At 45.0% G+C, this 20,894-nt stretch overlaps 1 protein-coding gene across 3 annotated transcripts in view; it reads right to left on the minus strand.

Annotated features, from left to right (window-relative positions):
- The window catches only part of LOC144817687 (long-chain-fatty-acid--CoA ligase ACSBG2-like), a 1,080,196-nt gene that overhangs the window by 456,057 nt on the left and 603,245 nt on the right, over positions 1-20,894 (minus strand). For all 3 annotated transcript variants that reach the window (XM_078674432.1, XM_078674431.1, XM_078674433.1), the window contains one exon: positions 20,802-20,890. In XM_078674432.1, the coding sequence (XP_078530558.1) occupies positions 20,802-20,890 (89 nt within the window). The remainder of the gene's footprint in view (positions 1-20,801; positions 20,891-20,894) is intronic.

Below are 20,894 nucleotides of genomic sequence, written 5' to 3' on the forward strand. Positions count from 1 at the left end.
TTGGAGCCTTTGATGCTGACCCCCAGTTCTCTATCTACTCTAAGTAGTGCCGTCTTTGTGTTCCTGATGATTGCATTCTTTGCTTCTGGGTGTCTGTTGGCCGTTAGCGCCATGATTGGGTCTGCTCCCCACAGGATGCATCTTTCCAGGTCGAGCCAGACCGGCACGTACTCTGGTGTCGGGGAGATCCAGTATATGCCCTGTTTAGCTAGGCAGGCCATCTGGAAGGCCTTGTCATTCGTAAGGTTCAGCCCACCTTGGTCTTTCCTTAGTCTAAGCTTTGATAGGCTGATTCTGGCCCTTTTGCACCCCCAGAGGGAAGAGTTGATTGCTTTGTCTATATATTTGTGAAAGCCTGAAGTCAAGGTTAGTGGCAGCATGCTCAGCAGATAGTTTAGCATTGGTGTGATCATCATCTTGATCGTCTCGATCAAGATGATGATGAATTTGGGACTCCAGGCTTTTAGCTTGCTCCTGATCTTCCTCAGCATTGCCTCCTCGTTGTGGTCTAGGGTCGACCTAAGGTCTCTTCCAAAGAGGAGGCCCAGGTATTTCAGGGGTTTTGTTTGCCACGCAAGTTCGGACGTACCTAGGACTGTCCTTGTTGTGTGGCAGTTCATCGGTTTGCACTCTGATTTATTGCGGTTTAGTTTATATCCGGAGACCTGCGCATACTCCTCAATGGTATGCATCAGGGCCTCTATTGATGTTTCTGGGTCGCATGTGATAATCAGGATATCGTCGGCATATGCAGCCAACTTGAAGGCTTGTCCTCCTACTTGTACTCCTGTTATTAGCGGGTTGCTCCTGATCATGTAGAGGAGTGGTTCTAGTGCGAGTAGGAATAGTCCCGGTGATAATGGGCAACCCTGACTCGTCCCCCTTTCCAGGGAGAATGTCGCCGACGTGGCTGTGTTGACCACCACTCGTGCACGGGGATTTTTGTAGAGTGACATGACCATACCCCGGTATTTATCCCCTAGTCCGAATTTGCGCATGCATTGGTCTAGGAAGGGCCACGAGACTATCGAAAGCCTTCTCTGCGTCAAGCGCAATCATGACTGCCTTCTCCATGTTGTTTGCTGTGCGGTTTATGAGGTGACAGAGTAGTCTGGTATTGTCCTGTGAGAGTCTGTTATTTAGGTAGCCTACTTGCGATTTATGTATGAGGTGAGGTAGATATGTGTTTAGCCTTGCAGTCCTTACTTTTGCGTAGATTTTGCAATCTACGTTTATTAGCGAGATTGGGCGATAGTTTTGCGGGAACTGTGGGTCCTTCCCCTCTTTGGGGATGACGATGTTTGCCTCCGCCATCGAGTTAGTCATACTGCCCCTGCCTGCGCACGTCTGAAAGACTGACCATTGTCTCTTTTAGCTGGGGTTGAAACGGTTTATAGAATGCCGCCGTGAATCCGACCGGCCCTGGCGCTTTATTTGGTTTCAGCGAGTCTATAGCCATCCCCACCTCGGCTCCAGTTATATCCTGCTCTAGTGAGTCTCTTTGTTCATTGCTTAGTTTGGGCAGGTCTAGAGTACGGTTTTCATTCGAATCCGGGCTCCGCCAGCACTCTCACGCAGGCTCCGTCACAGCCCCCATCATGTATGACCCACCTCCCCTGAATGGACCAACACTGCAGCTCCTCCTACTGCAGGAGGAGGACTGGGGCCTTTAACTTACCACGGGCCGACCCGGGCCCTTCAGCTTAATACATAAAGATATCTTACTATACGGTCACTGCTACTAGGCCAGGCACAGGCAGTAGAGCAGGCGTGGGGCGCAGCAAAGCATTATCATCAAAACACGGGCATCACATCACCACGCTAAACAAGAAATACAAAAGCAGCGTTGGCTTGGCAATAAACATGCCTAGCGGCTATTACTTACTGTTCCGAGGTGGGCGGGGCACTGCCTTGATTCACTCAAATAGGCCTGGTGTGGGGCTGCCACTGGTCTCAACGCAGTCGAGCTCACTTGAAGGCTGGGGATGACTCATGGGGGTTCCGGGCGTGGCAATCTAACACAATCTGCGCGCGCTCCCTGGCTGCCGCACAGACGCTTCACCTGCAGGACCACATCCAGCCCGAACTGCCCAATCAGTGTCCCGCCCAGCAGCCACACTGAACTAAGGGCGGCAAAAGCAGTAATAGCATCAGAATCTTCTTGGCTCAGGCTCTCACAGCCGCAACACTCTTCACAGGGACTCGGGAGAGGAGAACACTCTGCCCCGATTCAGTGAGGTACAATCATCAATGTCATATGTGACGTCACATGCAGCAGACGTGTGTAGACCCGGCCCTGAAAAAGTAAGTACCGGTGCTAAGCACCGGCACAAATTAAGCACTGGATATATATGATAATAGAGAGCTAACTTTCTGCAAAAATCTGGCTGCCCTACAGGAGGTCTGTAGTGAATGGCTGTTTAATAGTAGCATTATGGCTAGTCGACAAGATCAGACTTGGAAGTAACGGAATGCATAGGGTAAATAATGCATTGTCAAATGGTTCACAACTGGGCAAATACACACTAGATGTATAAGGGATTCTTCCGCCTGTCCACAAAGTCTGCAACGCATGGTTGGCCATGATTGTTCCCATGCTGGGACCTGATCTTTTGATGTAAACGCTCCCAATCTGACCAGAAGTAGCTGATAATGGATTGATGAAGTTCTATGCTGGACGAGATATGGCTGGCGCGATAGATGCAGCCCTGCTTTTTCTTTGATAGAGCAGCTTTGTCCATTATCCAAGCCTTTTGCTTAGCTGCTTGATTGACTATCTTTTTGAATGCGGTGAAACTATAGTCGATATCCAAGGCGTTGTGCATGTCTAGCGTTGTTAGTGCGTGTTCGAGTACAGTGTGCCAGACTTTTGTTCCTTTGGGTTGGTTCTTCATTTCTGTCCAATAATGCCCCAACAAGGAATCCTCTTGCGCTGCTTTTAATTTCCAGCACATTTATATTATTGCAGCTTGTCTAACGGGATGTTGATTTGATAGCCCGAATTCCAAGCGAACTTGAGCTTGTGACGTGAACTGCAGAATCCAGAAGATTTGTTTGAATAAACCGGATTGCTGGAGATTCAGGAATGTGGCGTTTTAACCTTCAAATAATTTTTAGCCGTGGGTAAGGTTCGGAAGAAACTTGGCAATAATGACTTAATAGGTGGGAGTTTGATGGACAGTTTAGTTTCAATTTTAACATGTTTAGTGCAAAACGGAGTTTGTTTGCTTGAGCTTTTCTGAAGTTTAAGTGTTCAAGAGAAAACCTTGTGTCAACCACTACTCCCAGTATTTGTAGGAGTTACACTGCTCTATTCTGTTTCCTGCTGCGTACCACTGGTATTTTTTCCTGTTTGGCCCTGACTTTGCTGAGAAACACACCACCTTAGTTTTACTCAGGTTCAGGGACAAGCCGTGGTCTATGGTATACTCGACCAGCTTTGAGATCTAGCGGTGTAGGCCTGCTGGCGTCTGGCTGCATAGAATGTCGTAGTCTGCGTATTGCAGACTTCCTATTTTACTGTGAGCGATTTTCAGGGGGGGTCACTTTGAACTTCAGAAAGCCTCTTGCCCAGGTCTGCGGTGAAGATATTAAAAAGACTGGGAGCCAGGACGCATCTCCGCTTTAGGCCGATGTGCGTTGGAATCCTTGCTGTGGTACATTCTACTTTACCCAGTTTTATCTGGACTTAAGTGGATGTGTACAAATTGACGATGGCCCGTAGAAGTAGCGGTGGGACGCCCCAATTTGCCATTTTTTGCCACAGCAGCTGTCTGGGTATCATGTCAAATGCTACTTTTAGGTCAATAAAGCAGGTATACAGTTTGGTTGATTTTCACAAGGCTTTTTCAACCAGTTGATTCAGTGCGAGAAGGTTACACATCGTATTTGTACCAGGTCTGAAGCCTGTCTGTGTGATTGGGATGATCTTATAAAAAGTGACCCATTCTTCTAAAGCTATCAGAAAGTTTGAAGCATATAATTTTGCTGCTACATCGATTAAAGATTAGTCTGAAGTTCACCGGTCCGACCTTGCACCCGCTTTAAATATTGGGTGCAAAACGCTAACTCTACAAGATGCTGGCACACTCAATTTGGAAAGGATGGCTGAATAGTGGAGTAAAATAATCTGCCCAGAATGATCTATCGTGTTTAAATAGACCATTCCGTAGGCCGGTTGTACCTGGCGCTCGGTTGGACATTACATTTTTTTAAGATAGTTTCAACCTAGTTAGATCGAATCCAGTTTTCCTCAAACTGATTTTCTGAGTTGTCATCTTTTGGTTGATATCCTGGATTGTTATATGTGTTCTTAAATTGGTAGTATGTGTTCTTGTCTTTGTGGTTTTTAGTTAGATGGGCTATCCAGTATGCCTCTTATTATTATTATTTGCGTTATGTTGACGGAAGGATCCATTTACTCTGCTATTTATATCCGCCCACATTTTTTTGTTATTATTTGATTTACTTGTTTCCTGTAGTTTAAACCAGATTTCAGTTTGTAGTGTTTTCTTTGCTAGCCAAACTTCTTTTTTTTATAATTCTGCCTTAACTGATGTATGTGTTGCTTTTCTCCTTCGCTGGTTGTTAGGGCATTTCTACGTAATTTTCTTATTTCTTTGTTCAATGCCAGTTTTTTCAATGCTAAGGAGCCTAAAGGCTCTTTTTTTTGCACTTTCGTTGCTCCCTTGAGGTTTGTTCTGCGATGGAAATTTTGAAATCAGCATCGTGGTCACATTGACCCATATTGCCCATGGCTGAATCTAGTTTTGTACTGGAGTTATCGATGGTGAATTATTTAGATATTCATTATTTCATCCACGTTTTTGCCATTCCACACAAGCCTTTTTTAAATTGTACGGGCTAGAGACTTCGGACAGATCGTTACTTTCTACATCTTGGTGTGTGGATTTGAAGGTCGATTACCTGAGGGCTATGATCGCTCTCTAGTCTGTATTATTTGGTAGCTTGAGATCTTTTGGAATAGCTCAATGTCCACTATTGTGTAGACTAGGACAGATAGTCTGCTTGGATATTCTTGTTGGTTTTGCTGGTTGATCTTGCAGGAAGCGAGCGTTTAAGGTTATCATCTCTGTCTCAGCTAATACTGAGCAAGTCTATAGTATATCTCTGGAATAGTTATAAAAACCACAATATGTATAGAAAAGGTTATTCTATATACAACATACCCCCTCACACATATACGTGTTATCAAGGGACAGGCCAAGGACCAAAGTGTAATGTTTACAGTCTTTTTATTAAAATAAATACAAATTAGTTCAGAATTAAAATTTCAGAAGACACAATTGTTCTGAAAGCATACAATATACAAAACATTTCATACCTTTAAAAATAAAAATACAAGACGGACATTTTTTCAATTAAAAATAGTGCATAAGAAACCTAATTCAGTACATATATCTAACAATACAATGATTACCAATGACACTAAGTATACAAAACATCAAAAACACCCCAATTACTGTAATCCCTCGAATGTTGTTTCTACCAATTTGTGGGATCCAATAGCCTTACACACTTCATGTATTCATACCACAATTATTAGATTTACATATAGTTGGTATCTTCTAGGTTTTATTTGTATTCTCTATTTTTCTGTGCGTCGACCCGTTTCGGTGTTGGTACCGTGCATAGGGTCACACCTTCCTCAGGTCCTCACTTTCATAGGAGTGGTATCCTTCTAAATTATTGGAGTCATGGTGGTATTGCTTCACTATCGCCAGCCGTCGTTTAGTGCCTCCCCGTAAGGTTCAATTTCTTTAATCTTAGATAATCTTGTCAGTGTGGCGTGGTCGTGTGCTTTAAATGTCCTTAGCGACCAGATTCACAGGGTTGTAAAGTTGCGCCTTTGCGTGGTGGTCTAGTGATCTTTTTGTTTCACTCTTATTCGTGATTGAATGTTTTAATTCTTTCCTTCTATTTATGGTTATGTTCGTGGTACCTTCTCATTTCCGATATCCACGATTATTTTCTATGCGGGTATCTTCTCTTCGGAGCAAAGTTGTTTTCCCACAGTATTCACTGGCTACAGAGGGTAGTTGTGTGCGTTCCCAGCGTTGCTGAACTGGATATGTTCTTCCGCTATGTCGCGCTGTTCTTCGCCTCGTGTCTGCCGGTGTTTTACTGAAGCATAGAATTTGCAGTTGTAATGTTTTTTACGATAATTTATAATTACTGGGGAAACTTTAGCCCATTTAATTTGGTTTGTTGTTTCATTTGCGCCTGATCCACTTGGAGTAAGAACAGGTTAAAGTCGCCTGACGGCATGATTCCTGTCTGCGGGAAGGTTGATTGCAATGATTTGATAAACGCTTTGAGAGTCATGATTTTCTCTTGTTTAGCTTTTGGTACTGGATGAATATATATGTTACATATTATTAAGAGCTTTTCCTCTTTGTTACGTTGCAGTCGATTAAGTGAATCTTGCGATAGTAAAATGTTTATACATTGGATCCAGGTTTGTCCTAGCTCGATCGGTTCGTAGGACCATGGTAGATTGATAGACCGCCGGATGGTCTGCCTGATGCTTTACCTTTAGTGGCAGTTTGCTGGAATTCTTTAAAGTCGCAGATCTGTGTTGGTGTCATGGTCCAGGTTTCCTGAAGTAGGAGTATATCAAATTTCTTAAGAAAAGTTTGTAAATCTACCTCATCTGCCTAAACCGTTAATGTTCCAGGAGCACAGTTTTAAGTAATTTTTCATGCGTTGTTCACAGTTATTTCCATGCCCCCCGTGGTTGAGAAACTGACTTTTTGCGCTTGATTAGTTATTTCGGATTTATCTTGATGGACAATACGTAGGTTTGACCAGCTCTCCTGGGCATTTGCTGTGGGTCCTACTGCCCCCCGGAGTAATCCACTATGCCTTACTGATCTTAACTCGGCTGTTTAATTTAGTCGGCTGTTTGGTTTAGCTCAGCTGTTTGGTTTAGTACTGCAGTTGGTTTCACTTTGTAAAAAATATCAAGGAGCTGAGCACACAGAGTGCTCCTTATCTCGACCGTAGAGGTCCAAGAGAAGGAAGGAACCAGCTGTGGACAACAATTGCACTAGTGGACTAAGAGGGAAGTGTGCAGTTAAGCCTCTGCATCAGGGAATCGTCAACACCACACCTCACCCTCTCCCGGCTTTAGCAGCTACTGGGGTGGGGTTCTTAAAGCCTCTTTGGTCTGCTGCTTGGCAGACAAAGGCTCATAATGAACTTGGGAGGGTGAGTGAGTGAAAGGGTGGAAGGATGAGTGAAAAGATGGTTGTAAGAATTGAAGAGGGGGTGTATGAGTGAAAGATCGGATGAATGAGAGGATGGAAGGAAGAACGAGTAAAAGGATGGATGAGTGGAAGGTTAAAAGGATGGATGAATGGGTGGACTGAAAATATGGATGAGTGTCAGGATGTATGTAAACATGGATGAGTTAAACAAAGGATGGATGAGTGAAAGGCAGGGTAGATGGAGGAATGGGTGAATTTATGGATGGATGAATAGATCGGTGAGTGAAAGGATGGCTGAGTGAAAGGGTAAATGGAGGTGTGGATGGATTTATAAGTTGATGGATGGAACAATGACTGGGACAGGGTGGATGGATGGGTGTAAGGATAGATGGCTAAGTGAATGGGTGGATTGATGGATACGCCAATGAGAGGATGACGGATGGAGTTAAGAGGTGAATGGATGCGTGAAAGGGTGGATGGATAAGTGAAAGTGTGGATGATTGAAAGGATGGGATGAATAAAGGGGGTAGATAAGAGAAAGGATGGATGATGGAGTGGATGGATTGGTTTGATGAATGGGTGTCCCTGGACCGGTGGCAGCTCTCATTTATGGGCTCCACAGCTACACTACACTACACCCCCTTGTTTTGCAAAAGGCAGATCCGCTTCTGGTCCAGCAACAAACTGAAGCAGCTGGTGACGTTGTTATATTGCTGACGGGTGCATGAGGATGCCAGCACTGTTACAGCACTGTGAGCAGGTCTGTATGACTGTGTGCGAGTTAAAGTGAGTCAGTGAAGGAGTTTACTAAAAAGAAGGACGAGTATGTGTGAGACTGAATGAGAGTGCATGAGGAAGAATGACTAAGTTTAACTGGGTGTTACTGTGTGTAAGGTACAGTAAGACTGAGTAATTCAGAATCAGTGGAAGTGAGTGAGAGAGTGGGTCAGAGTAGAATGAGTGAGACTGCGCGAATTAGTGTGAGTCAAAGTGAGACTGTAAACTTAGGGGGTTATTCACAAGAGACCTGCGCCGCAGGAGCATCATTTTTAGATGCTCTGGTAGTACAGGCCTCTCAGGCGTGGAAAAACCACCCTGCGTGGCTTTGCATGGCCTCAGATATGGAGTAAGACAAGGCAGCGCAAATCACTACATGCCTTACTCTGTGTCCAGGAGGCATTCCATGGGCATTGCGGTGGGTATTCCCACACAACACCCACGGATTTTGATGCTGCCCCAGATTTACAAAGTCATGTAAACCTGGGGCGCCGCCAAAACGTTACGCCTCCTCAGAGCAGGTGTAAGGAGGAAAAATGTTTTAATTTCTACGATTTTTCAAGTGTGTTGCAATCTGCAGCACACAGAACGAGGACAATGCCTCCATGAATGGTTATTGTAAAGGAAGGTATCCCTTCCTGCACAAAAACAGTTCAGCAAAAAAAGAACAAGGGTGCCTGTGTTGGCGCTACGCACCACATTCTGTGCCAATGCTGGCTGAAAGTACAGGAAAACAGTATCTCGTAGCATATACAGTGCTTTCTTGCCCTTTCGATTTGGCGTAGGGCAGACCAGCAAAAAGATTTGCGCCGCTACCCTATGCCAAATCTTTATCAATGAGGCCCTTAGTGCAAGCAAGTGAGAGAACTTTTCAAGAAAAAGCCCATTGGATTTTGTACCAAGGATTAAGCCCACCACTTTTAAAGGTCACCAGCCACCACTGAATACCATATCTCCTTCACAATAGGGTGTGTCCCTGGGTCACCCAGTGGGCTTGTGGTGAATGTACTGGGTGCTTGGATGGAACCCAGAGGCTGCAATTGGGCTGTTGACACGTCAGCTGGGGTGCACGTCTCACACTGAAGGCAAAGCTGTTGTGATCTTGTTTATGCCATGGTGCTGTGGATCCCATCCTTGTCGCAAAGCTAGAAATATGCAATGCAGGCATTTTGGTTCCTTTTGATGTGAATGCAAAAACAATTATCAATGTGGATGCAAGTGATACCAGTATAGGGGCTGTATTATCGCAGAATGATTGCGTTACTGAAAAAACTGTGGCATTCTCCTCTCGCACTTTGACTCCCACTGAGCGCCATTATTCAGTGATAGAAAAAGAAACCCTGGCTGCTGCTTGGGGTGTGGAATATTTCAGGATGTATATATGGGGGCGCAGATTTAAGCTACGCCTTGACCACAAACCTTTGCTAAAAATACTGTCACCAGGTGGAACAGGGACGGGGTCAGCCAGACTTGCTTGGTTAGCTTCCAGGCTACAAGAATATAATTTTAGTGTTGAATTCATTTCAGGATGGCGTAATGTCCAAGCAGATTGCATGTCGCTTCTGTCCTTAGACTGGGAAGCAGTAGACAAGACTGGAGTGTCTAAGAGAGAGAGAGAAGGAGCTATCTCAAGTGTTGACGATGTGGTACAGTGGAGTAGTGGTGCTGTCAGTAAAGAGGAATGGACAGAGGCTATGTATCAAGATGAAGTTCTTAAAGGAGTCCTTAACCTCATTGTGAAGGGCAAACGTAGGGAAAGTACTTTGCCTATCAGCATTAGACCTTTCAATGCGGTAATCGAAGAGTTATACACTGTCGCAGGAAAAGTCATCATGCAAGGTGATAAGATAATTCCCCATTTGGTATTCGTAAGAGACTGTTCGATTTAGCCCATGAACTACACTTGGGCCAAACCATTACAAAAAAACGTTTGAGAAATGAATTCTGGTGGCCAGGAATGGATGGTGATGTGGTTGATTGGGTTGAGAGATGCAGTGAGTGTTGCGAGAGCGAGAAAAGACAAGGTGGGACCCCAATCTGTTACAAGTTCCATCCATGAACCAGGTGTGGCGTGGCACAGCATTTGCCTTGATTTTATCGGACCCATGCCAGGTGTTCACCCCAGTAAAAGATTTGGGATGGTTGTAATGGATGTCTATTCCAGATGGCTCTTTGTGTATCTCCTCCCCGAAATAACCACTAGAGTTACCATTAGAGTTACCATTAGAGTACTAAGCATTATTTTCAAAGAGGAAGGTTATCCCACTGTCCTTATTGTAGTGTAGCTCCTATTTTCCCAATAGGCTCTGCGCATTGGAATAGTACCTACAGCAGTAAAGGCCTAGGCCAGACGTTAACTAGGTCTACTACTGTCGATACTAGACTTAATTTTTGGGTTTGCCAGCTAAGCTCAGAGTTCGCTAGAAACTTTCTCGAATGTTCAAGGAAGGATTAACTCCCCTGATTAGACAAGAAGGGATTTAGTTTCTGACAACCATAGAACATGACAACTTTGCTCTCCCCTAATCAAGAGTCAATCTCATGAGTCGTGTGAGCACAAGGCAATTATTTTACTCAGTCAGTACGTGCATTCTTAGTCTCATCAGAATGTAGAGAAAAGGAAGAGGCGGGCGTGTTCAATAAAAAGGTGTTATTTATTGATCAGTCTCTTTTCTCGTACAAGAGAAATGGATCGATATTATTGCAATACTTATAGTTAAGTAAAGTGCTTACATTAGAAGCAATAGTATAAAATAATACTGTAAAAACATTGATATGGTTTCTGAGCCATATGATGTTTAAAATGATTAAAATATATTTACATACACATATACATTTGACTAAACGTACTCAACTGGTGTTTCTAAATACGCCTACCCCGTGTACCTGACCTAAGTCTAATGCGTGGGCGGGAATAGAAAGTTACAGTTTAAGTTAAGTTTGTTTTTGCCAAGTGAATAACTAAAGAATTCTCTAGGAGGGGTTATTCAGTTCTGTACCTGGAAGTTAGGATGAATGAGGAATGGTATCTCTTTCTCTGCTCTCGATATTCCAGGCTGCCTGCGAGGGCTGCCCAGAAGCGCCGGTGCTGGGTCTCTCGGCTTGAGATAGCAGCGCGTCTCTCAGCGCGTCAGGAAGGCGGGGCTGCGCCAGCGGGGTCTGCTTCTGCTCTCGGCTTCGGCAAGTATGGCTGCTCCGTCTTGTCACCACGCGTGTGTTTGCATAGGGCAAGGTCGGCAATATTTATACCTTAAAGGTGCCGAGATTGACGTAAGGATGGACATAGGTACGTCAATAAAGAGGTCATACGACTTGCTCGTTAGCACATTCTTTTGCAAAAGTTCTCTGTGAAATCAAAACAATGGCCGCACGGATTTTCCAGGTTGTCATAGGTTTGATTTGTTATGAGAACGTCGTATGCCTTATCAGGGGCTGGAGGAATGTCGCTTGTCTAATTAGATCTCAAGCGTTATGACCTAATCAGATAACACGTTCCTGTGCCGTAGTGTGACTGCGTCAGATAACGGTATCTGCATCATGGGGGATTTCTTGCCTCATGGGCTGACTGTTAGTTAACTAGCTAGGTAGTTTAACCAGAATAGGGTCAGGAATAGGGGGATCGATTCAGGACCTATAGAAATACACGACATTATTATGGACAACGGGACCCAATTGACTTCCAGTGAAAGGAGAGAATTTCTAAGTGTGGTATCAAACATTCACTCGCCACTTTGTACAACCCGCAATCCAACGGAATTGTGAAAAGGGACAATCGTATGATTAAAGGAGGTATAAGTTTGGCTCTTACTAATAATCTTGACATAGATGAAACTCAGCGAATTAGTGTGGGCTTATGGCACAACTGAGAATTCCACTACAGGAGTGGTTCCCTTCATTGCCATGCGAGGCAGAAAACCAACTTCTAAATTAGTGCCTCCTTGGATCAGAGAATTGGTAGAAGGAAAGAATGTGAGTGGTAGTGGCAAGAGTACCCCTATGCATGCTTCCATGAATGGACATACCCAGAAAAAGAACTCGACTAGTATTCATGTAGGTGACTGGGTCAAAGTCCGATCAGGGCGTTGGGTCAGAGGTCTATGCAAGTTTCGTGGTCCCTACAAAGTTCGGGTAGTGCACCCTTTTTATGCTGTGTTGGATAATGGAGAAAAATGGAACCTACGTAGAGTAGCAAAGTATTGCTCACAAGACCATTCTCCTAAAACCTTTGTTAGGAAGAATTAGTGTTCAGGTTACATGTTGGCTCACGATCATCAATTGCTTAACAGTGCTCGTACTGGTGCAGAGACACGTGCACCAAGCCCCAGTGGGGACAACTCGAGCACTAGCCAAAGAGCAATTACCGTAAACGAGGTGTCTCATGATCTTCAAGGCACTCCACCTTACCAGAGACCCTTGTGAGTCAGGAGACTTCCTCAACATTTGCATGATTTCATGGTGGGATAGCTCATTGCTCCTTGTTTTACGTTTCTGCCTTTCCTCATCCCTGCCCTATTCTCTTCCCATACTTCTTCTCTTTGTTCTTTCAAGTTCCCTACCTGCGTGTAGAGGAAAGGGGGGTATGTTGTGATCTTGTTTATGCCATGGTGCAGTGGGTCCGCTCCTCATGGCACTGTGGAATGTTGGGGTCTGAGGATTCTACTGTGAGAGGCGCACGCTGAACCGGAGTTAACAGAGGCTGGCTGAAGGCGGCGGGTGCGCTGACGCTGTGTTGCTGAATAAAGCTTTGAACTCTTACTCTGTCTCCGCTTCATGTTGTATGTTACAACAAAAGCCTGGTACACCTTGCAGGCCGCATCAGTGACCTTACAGTCTGGAACCTAGGCAGCATGTTCTTTATACTCCAGCTCCAGAGTGGATCAAAGGATGCATGCTGAAGATGGACTGAGATCCTGACTGCTGGATGATAGGCACAGGGGATACTACCGAGATGATGGCAGCGGAGCCAAGCAAAGAGGTTTTCTTTACAAGAAACAGCTGATTCAACAAAGGCCTCTGAAGGACAAACATAGCATTCTTGAACAGCCTTCTAGGTTAAGAGCATTAACTTTGCCAGAATGGGATTTCAACCTACCATACTGAGATCCGCAGAGCCGGCAGCCCTGGAGCTTCAGCATGCCAAGTGAGGGACACAGTTGGTATGCCGCTAGTTTCATCTAAGCTCCTTAATTTACTTTTTTTCCTACTGAACAGCGTATTGGTAAGGAACATCAATTGTCATTTTCCATCAAACTCCAAAGGCCAGCTTCCTCGGAGTAACCAGAAAAGTTCTGGCTGACAATATTCTAGTGTGATGGACTGTGGGGGTCAAATGTAGAGTTCAAAGAGACCACGGACCCCTAACTTGTCCGGCTGAATTAACTTTGGATGTTAGTAACGAGCTAGAGAATAGGAATGAGGCTACTAGAGGCAACTTCGAACTTCAAATCGGTAAAATGGCAGCTTCTTGATGTTTCTCATACTCTAGGATACCAGCCCACGCTTCCAGATGCAGGTTAATCGATCTTTTCATTCACGCTCTAGGATACCAACCCAAGCTTCCAGATGTAGGTTACTTGATCTTTTACTCATGCTCTAGGATACCAACCCAAGCTTCCAGATGCAGGTTACTTGATCTTTTACTCATGCTCTAGGATACCAACCCAAGCTTCCAGATGTGGGTTACTTGATCTTTTACTCATGCTCTAGGACACCAGCCCAAGCTTCCAGATGTAGGTTACTTGATCTTTTACTCATGCTCTAGGATACCAGCCCACGCTTCCAGATGCAGGTTACTTGATCTTTTACTCATGCTCTAGGATACCAGCCCACGCTTCCAGATGCAGGTTACTCGATCTTTTACTCATGCTCTAGGATACCAGCCCACGCTTCCAGATGCAGGTTACTTGATCTTTTATTCACGCTCTAGGACACCAGCCCACGCTTCCAGATGTAGGTTACTCGATCTTTTACTCATGCTCTAGGATACCAGCCCACGCTTCCAGATGAGGGTTACTTGATCTTTTACTCATGCTCTAGGATACCAGCCCACGCTTCCAGATGCAGGTTACTTGATCTTTTACTCATGCTCTAGGATACCAGCCCACGCTTCCAGATGTAGGTTACCTGATCTTTTACTCATGCTCTAGGATACCAGCCCACGCTTCCAGATGTAGGTTACTTGATCTTTTACTCATGCTCTAGGATACCAGCCCACGCTTCCAGATGCAGGTTACTTGATCTTTTACTCATGCTCTAGGACACCAGCCCACGCTTCCAGATGCAGGTTACTCGATCTTTTACTCATGCTTTAGGATACCAGCTCAAGCTTCCAGATGGAGGTTACTTGTTGTTTGACTCATGCTCTAGGATACTAGCTCAAGCTACCAGATGTAGGTTACTTGTTGTTTGACTCATGCTCTAGGACACCAGCCCACTCTACCAGATGTAGGTTACTTATTTTACGCATGTTCTAGGTTACTAGCGCAAGCTTCCAGATGTAGGTTACTTTTACTCATGCTCTAGGATACTAGCTCAAGCTTCCAGATGCAGTTTACTTGTTATTTTACTCATGCTCTTCAATACCAGCTCAAGCTTCCAGATGCAGGTTACTTGAGCTTTTACTCATGCTCTAGGATAACAGCCCACGCTCCCAGATGCAGGTTACTTATTATTTTACTCATGCTCTAGGTTACAGATGCAGGTTTCTTCTTTTATTCACGCTCTAGGATACGAGCCCAAGCTTCCAGATGCAGGTTACATGATCTTTTACTCATGCTCTAGTATTCCAGCCCATGCTTCCAGATGAAGGTTACCTGGACTTTTGGCAACATTAGAGCTTCATCAAGACGCAGGACAAATACTATCAAAGGAGGAAACACTGATGTGACGAGAGTATGCACTACATGAAAAGTGGAGGTCCCTAATTACCAACCAAAGTAGATTTTCTATAAAAAAAAAACTGGGAAGACTTGCATCAAGCAATACAAGAAAAATATATCTTAGCATTCTGGGCACAAGTGGCGTGGGAAAAAAATATGTCTTTAGATCCAAGTGTAAACTATTTAATTCCGACATACTTGAGGGTCAAGCCATTGAGATGGAATGTACACTGCATGGTGTGCAGATATGTTTCTCAGTCCAAAGTGCCCAACTAAATGTATCTGTTATTCTAGCCTCACACTGATCTAATGTGTGCACATTTACCGGCTGTCCTGTGACATGAAGGTTCTGAAACTTTTGTGGCCAGGTGGGGCACACCTCGCCTACCATCATTGTACTGACAGTGGACCACTATCACCATCATGGGTTTAGCACATGGAGCAGTGGGTGGCAGGGCACTCAAAGGTATAACCAGACCAGTGGTTGCATGACATTGTGGGCTTACCATTTACATAGAGGGGCTTGCAGCCACCCATTGCTTACACGGGTTGGCTTACAGATACTCACCTTGTCTCTAGTGCCTGTCTATCCCCTGGACATCATTTACTTGTGTCCTTCCGCTGGCCACTTTGAGAACTACTTTTTATGTCTCAATTACTCAACACAAGGCTGCATGCATGAGTTTGCAGCAGTTTCCCCTGGAGTGCTTCATTCCCCCTGGAGTGCTTCTTTTCCCCCTCCGCGTGCTATGTTGCTTACTCGCCCCATTCCCTGACACACTTACATGCTTCTCCAGCCCCCATGTTGCATTCTCACCAATACTTCAGCCCCAGGCTTCATGTTGCTCTGTAGTCGGTTTGCTTGTCTCCTCCAATGCAGTCCACATGGCTCCTTTGCCGGTTTGCTGTTCTCCTCCCCTCACTCCTGCTCTCCATAATGCTTCTGCCCTACTTGGACCCCCTGTCTTGCTTCTGCCACACCATAGATGTTTTTTAATTCTGGTTTATCAATACTGAAGAAAATCAGGACGGCTGTAGAGCATTGCAAAAAAAAGAAATACTGGCAAAACTAATGGGTCCAAAAGGTAAATAGCACCTTGAGACCCCCTCCCCCCCCGGCCCTTAGAAGAGTGACCCTAACATTGTAATCAGCTTGCAGAGCGGGATGGGATTGGTAAGGAAACTGTAGCTAGTCTCTAAAAATAATGAGTTCCTGAAGGTAAGTAACTTTTTCAGCAGATGGACTTTTAGTCGCAGATTCCTTACTATAGAATTAATACCCAAGCAATACCTCCCCGGAGGTCGGTCTGCAAATTGGATTTTTAGACCAAAAAGCCTGCAGGACCGAATGGGAAAATGGTAGTCACGACAGACCTGACAGTCCAGGTAGCAGTGCTTAGTAAAATGTGTGCAGAGATGCCCACGTAGCTGTCTGATAGATGTCCAGGACCAAGTCTTTGCGAGCTAGTGCAATTGTAGCAGCCTTGGCTCTGGTAGAATGGGCACCCAAGCAGTCCGGGGGTGGCTTTTGACCGATGCGCAGCAGAACTTTATGCAGAGCACTACCCCTCGTGCGGTCCATTTCTGCACAGCATTGACTTTCGGAGTCCAAACATGACCTACAAAGAGTTGATCTTCAACTTGGAACTCTATGGTATGATCAATGTATAGCAACTCAGCGATGGGGGTGATTTGTGAAAAGAGAATGTGTGAAAGAGGCACACCGGACGGAATATTGTATGAGGAGGCCACAGCAATGTGCAGCTACAATAATATCGAGCTGTACCTGCATTAGGGGCATAAGGGTGCAGCATTGTAACACTCACAGTCATGTATGTTTGGTTTTTTTAGAAGTTGGCCAACTCAAGTGTCCTGATATTGAAACAGGGCTCATAATAGAATTGAGTTCTAGAGTCACGAGGTGGATAGATGGTACGAGGGGCCTTGGCTACTACCTGGTAAAAATGAAAACCTGGTGTGGAGACAAGATGTGTGTTGTAAGAAGTGAGATTGATAAGTGATTGGTCGCATGCCCTTTTTAACAAACTTTCTTTGTTATTAACAGTCACTGTGTGTGCAGAACAAGGGTCCAGAAAGGTAGATTAAGACCCCATGCCCTGAAGAAATTGCCTTTACGACATACAGGCAAAAACATTCCGGCCCATCATTAAATGTTCTGCAAGCATGCAGTTGGTTTTAACATTGAATAGGCCCACGAGTTCAGAAAAAGGTGGTTTGGTGACGGTGTGGCCTATCTCAATTTTAACCTCACAGGGTTGGTAGTAGTAAGCAGACATTTATTTTTCACTGATTTTTGGACATTATTTTTTGCACGATAGCAACCAATGATGAAAAACGTGGGCACAACTGGTGTCAATTAACCAGTAAGCTCTGTTGGTGTTGCGCACGTGAGGTGCTATCTCGTTTTTCACAACCTTTTCACACATTCTTTCACAATGGTATGTCTTAAATACACCTGTTGAAGTTGAGGGTATTTGTTGATAACACTGACTTAATTTGAAAGTCAGTTGATTAACACTTGAAAAGATAGGGCCAGCGTGAGTAGGGACGATACCTTAGAATTATGTTTTTGAGGGTAGAACATAAATTCCCACTCAGAAAGTCAAAAGAATCAAGTGCCCTTGTTGATCAGGTCTAATTGCGTTTGTTGGATGCGTTTGTTGGATGATCAAGGTATATCAATGCTTTTTTGGTTCCAGCGATGGAGTCTCTCCTCTTCTTTAAAAGGGTGAGGCGGAGCAAAGAAGGCTGGCACGGTGATATTTTGGAGTACACAAAAGGGTACACAAGGAGATGGACAGAGCGCTGAAACATTACAGACACTCACCCCCCCATTCACTATTAGATGTGGGCTGAATCAATTACAGTTCTTTAGCTCACCTCGCCACCCCAGTTCAGACCAAGCCATATGCAAATTAGTCTTGACCCTGTTCCTCATGGGAACAGTCCAGCCCCTGGACTGGAAACAAGTATCCTGGGACCACTGGAACTTTAGGTCCCACTGCAGAACTCACATATGCTAACGGACATGTCACTAGCAGGATGCAGGAAGCCATGAGGCACAACAGCTTAGGAGTCAGTCTCACCGAAATCCAGAATAAATGCTGAAACAGTATTATTACCTGAAACTCTTAAAGTTGCCGCTCTGGAGGATAGACCAAATCTGCACTATGTCCAGAACAGCTCCACTGAAAAGGAGTGTCTGAGAGGGAGTCTGATTTGACTTCAGCAGGTTGATAGTGAACCCCAGTGAATGTAGATGGGCCACTGTGGTCTGGAGGTGGGAGACAACTGTTTTTGGGCAATCCCACGCTTAGCCAATGGTCAAAGTAGGGGAAGACTGACTCACCTGATCTCTGCAGATGCGCTGCCACCACTACCATCTGGTGACCACCAGAGTAGGGCAGGTAAGGCCAAAAGGATCACAGAAAACAAAGTGCTATTGGCCTACCGTGAACTGCATGTAATGGCTATGGGTAAACAATAACAAAAAAGGCCTTCGGAGGTTTAAAGACCTGCAGGGGACAACTCCTCTCAATCACAACTAGAAAGCACCTGATAGACCCCTGGGTCTTGTATGAGGGAGAGTGCGTAACAGCACCCGTTGCATCGGATCCACAAGGACCTAGATGCCATCTCGAGTTTTTGCACTGAGGTCAAGGTGTCAGTCTATTATCTGTAAGTATGGGTCCATACACTGACCAGTGGATCCCACATTTCGAAGTGATGAACTATTCCAACCACTGGTTTTGTATACTATCTGTTTGCATGTGGGGAGAACCTACTCTATCCTGTTTCCTTCCTTTTGTGCGATCCTGGAGAAAGCCGCTACACCTCTACAGAGGGAATAAGGCTGAAACATGTCGACCTCCATGGTTCTGCTACAGGTTTATTCAACCCTTGTCACAGAGTTTTATTTTATTCCTAATCGCTGGATGCCCCAATAAAATTTATTTTGGCGTTCCTTTGCATTTGTTTTAGTTCACACACACACTCCTTTCTCTTTCTCCCCACACCACACCCTGCACCTCTTTAGGTTTTAGCATACCTCTCTTCTCACAAAAAACATCCATCAGCTCCTCCCTCTCACAGAGGGGGGTGTAGCCCGCATTACGACTAGGTTAGGAATACAATGAGGTATCGCCACTCTACACCACAACGGTCTACCCTGCACCGCTCCACCATCTACTCCGCTCTATCAGGTCCGCGCTACTCCACCGAATTCTGTGGTGCTGTACTCAACTCCACCTGCACTCCGCCCCACTCTACATCCCCTGCCCCACTCTACACGGCTATAAAACACTGGCAAAGCCAACTGCTCTCATTTAGGCTTTGCCTATACTTTTTGTTTTTTGAAGGGCAGTCATTGGTAGTGTTTTGCCAGTACAATAGGTTAACGGTCCTCACCAGACAAACAAGTGGCGTGATCTGAAGCGAGACTATGCTTCCTTCTTCCGTGGGCCTAGTATGAAAAACACGACATGAGCACAGTGCATGTTGCGGAGAACACAACATGCCAATACAAGAAAACTATAATCTTTATTACGAATAAAATAAAACTGAAAACCATTGAGTATACATGCGGAACGGTCAACTCTGCATGGCAATACAATGGGAGATAAAAGACTGCATGAGCTGTGTTCTAGCGCTATAAGAAATAGGCTGTCTTATGTATGGTAGAACTACATTTGTTGCAAAGCTATTTCAAGGTAACTGCCTGTTTTGTCAGTTCTTTGGGCCTGATGGCTTCCCCCATGGATGTAGCGGAGCGATCTTGTATGAGAACCGGCCGATGTGGTGAGAGCTATTATAGCCTGCGGTCGAGAACTATACTGGTTGTCAAATGCCTGAGACTTTAACGGGTATTGCCTGAAGCAGAAGGGCTATTAGAACATTCCACTACTAAGGGTACGATGTTCTAAATGAAAAAGGAGAAACATGACGACAAGCATTGAAATGTTGGAGCTGCGGGCTTCTACAGACTATTCCAAGCCATGAGCCAAGCGTTCCGTGGTCTTCAATGGAGCTCTCAACATTCCAATGCTCTCATTTGATTTAGAACACTGCAAACCCCTGGCAGAGTAAAGGTGGCAATACTGCCAACTGATTGGCACTCACTCATGTTAGGAGGAACAGAAGAGGCATTAGAATCAACCCGGATACTTGCCAGTCGCACATCAAGTTAACCCACCAAACTCAATGTTCTGGAACCTGTACATGTGTGTGGCGTCAAGCAAAGATATGTTGCACTGCCCCAGGTACCAGACCAAGAATCCAAGAATGTACCTTTAATCAACAGTCCAGACACAAGCGTCTTTCTGAAATGAACCTGAAAATATTTCATGAGCTCATCATTTGAGAAGGAATCTGTCAGGGAAGTGGTAAATAGGGCTGTGGCTTGAAATCACTGTCAAAACTGGTTCTAAAGTGCTTGGGATTGAAACCTATAGAAGCTGCTTTTTGGTTCTCACTCGTTCTCGATTCTAAAAATCTGTCAGTAGCCAATAAACATTGTCAAATCCAATAAAGCATATTTATTATGATCAAATGTATCTCTATTGTCTTGTATTGGCTCCAAGGATAACTTCACCCCACTCTTTGGGCAGGTCTCCAGTTTCACTGGGTAAATGACCTCTAATCCCTCTCACCCGCTCCTTCAGTAGTGCTACATACATTCAGGTGCCGACACAGGAAGAGAAACAGTCAGCCCAGTGACAGAGAAGCGCTTCAGCGTCCCACATTGGGGTTGTAAGAGCTATATAAATGGTGCAACGCAACACAATACAACGCAGAGGGCAGGCGTTAACAGACAGATCATATCAGGGAGAATCACAAGTTAAGATGGTGAGGAAGACAGCGAATGAAAGGAGAGCGAGGAGAGAGGCGGTCATCTTACCCGGCCATGATGGCTCCTACATCTGCAATGAACCACTCCGGAGAGTTGAAGCCGAGGATCCCGACCCCGTGGTAGCGCTCCAAGCCCAGCTGA

The sequence above is a fragment of the Lissotriton helveticus genome, chromosome 2_1 (assembly GCF_964261635.1).
Source record: "Lissotriton helveticus chromosome 2_1, aLisHel1.1, whole genome shotgun sequence".
In the NCBI taxonomy this organism is placed as follows: domain Eukaryota; kingdom Metazoa; phylum Chordata; class Amphibia; order Caudata; family Salamandridae; genus Lissotriton; species Lissotriton helveticus.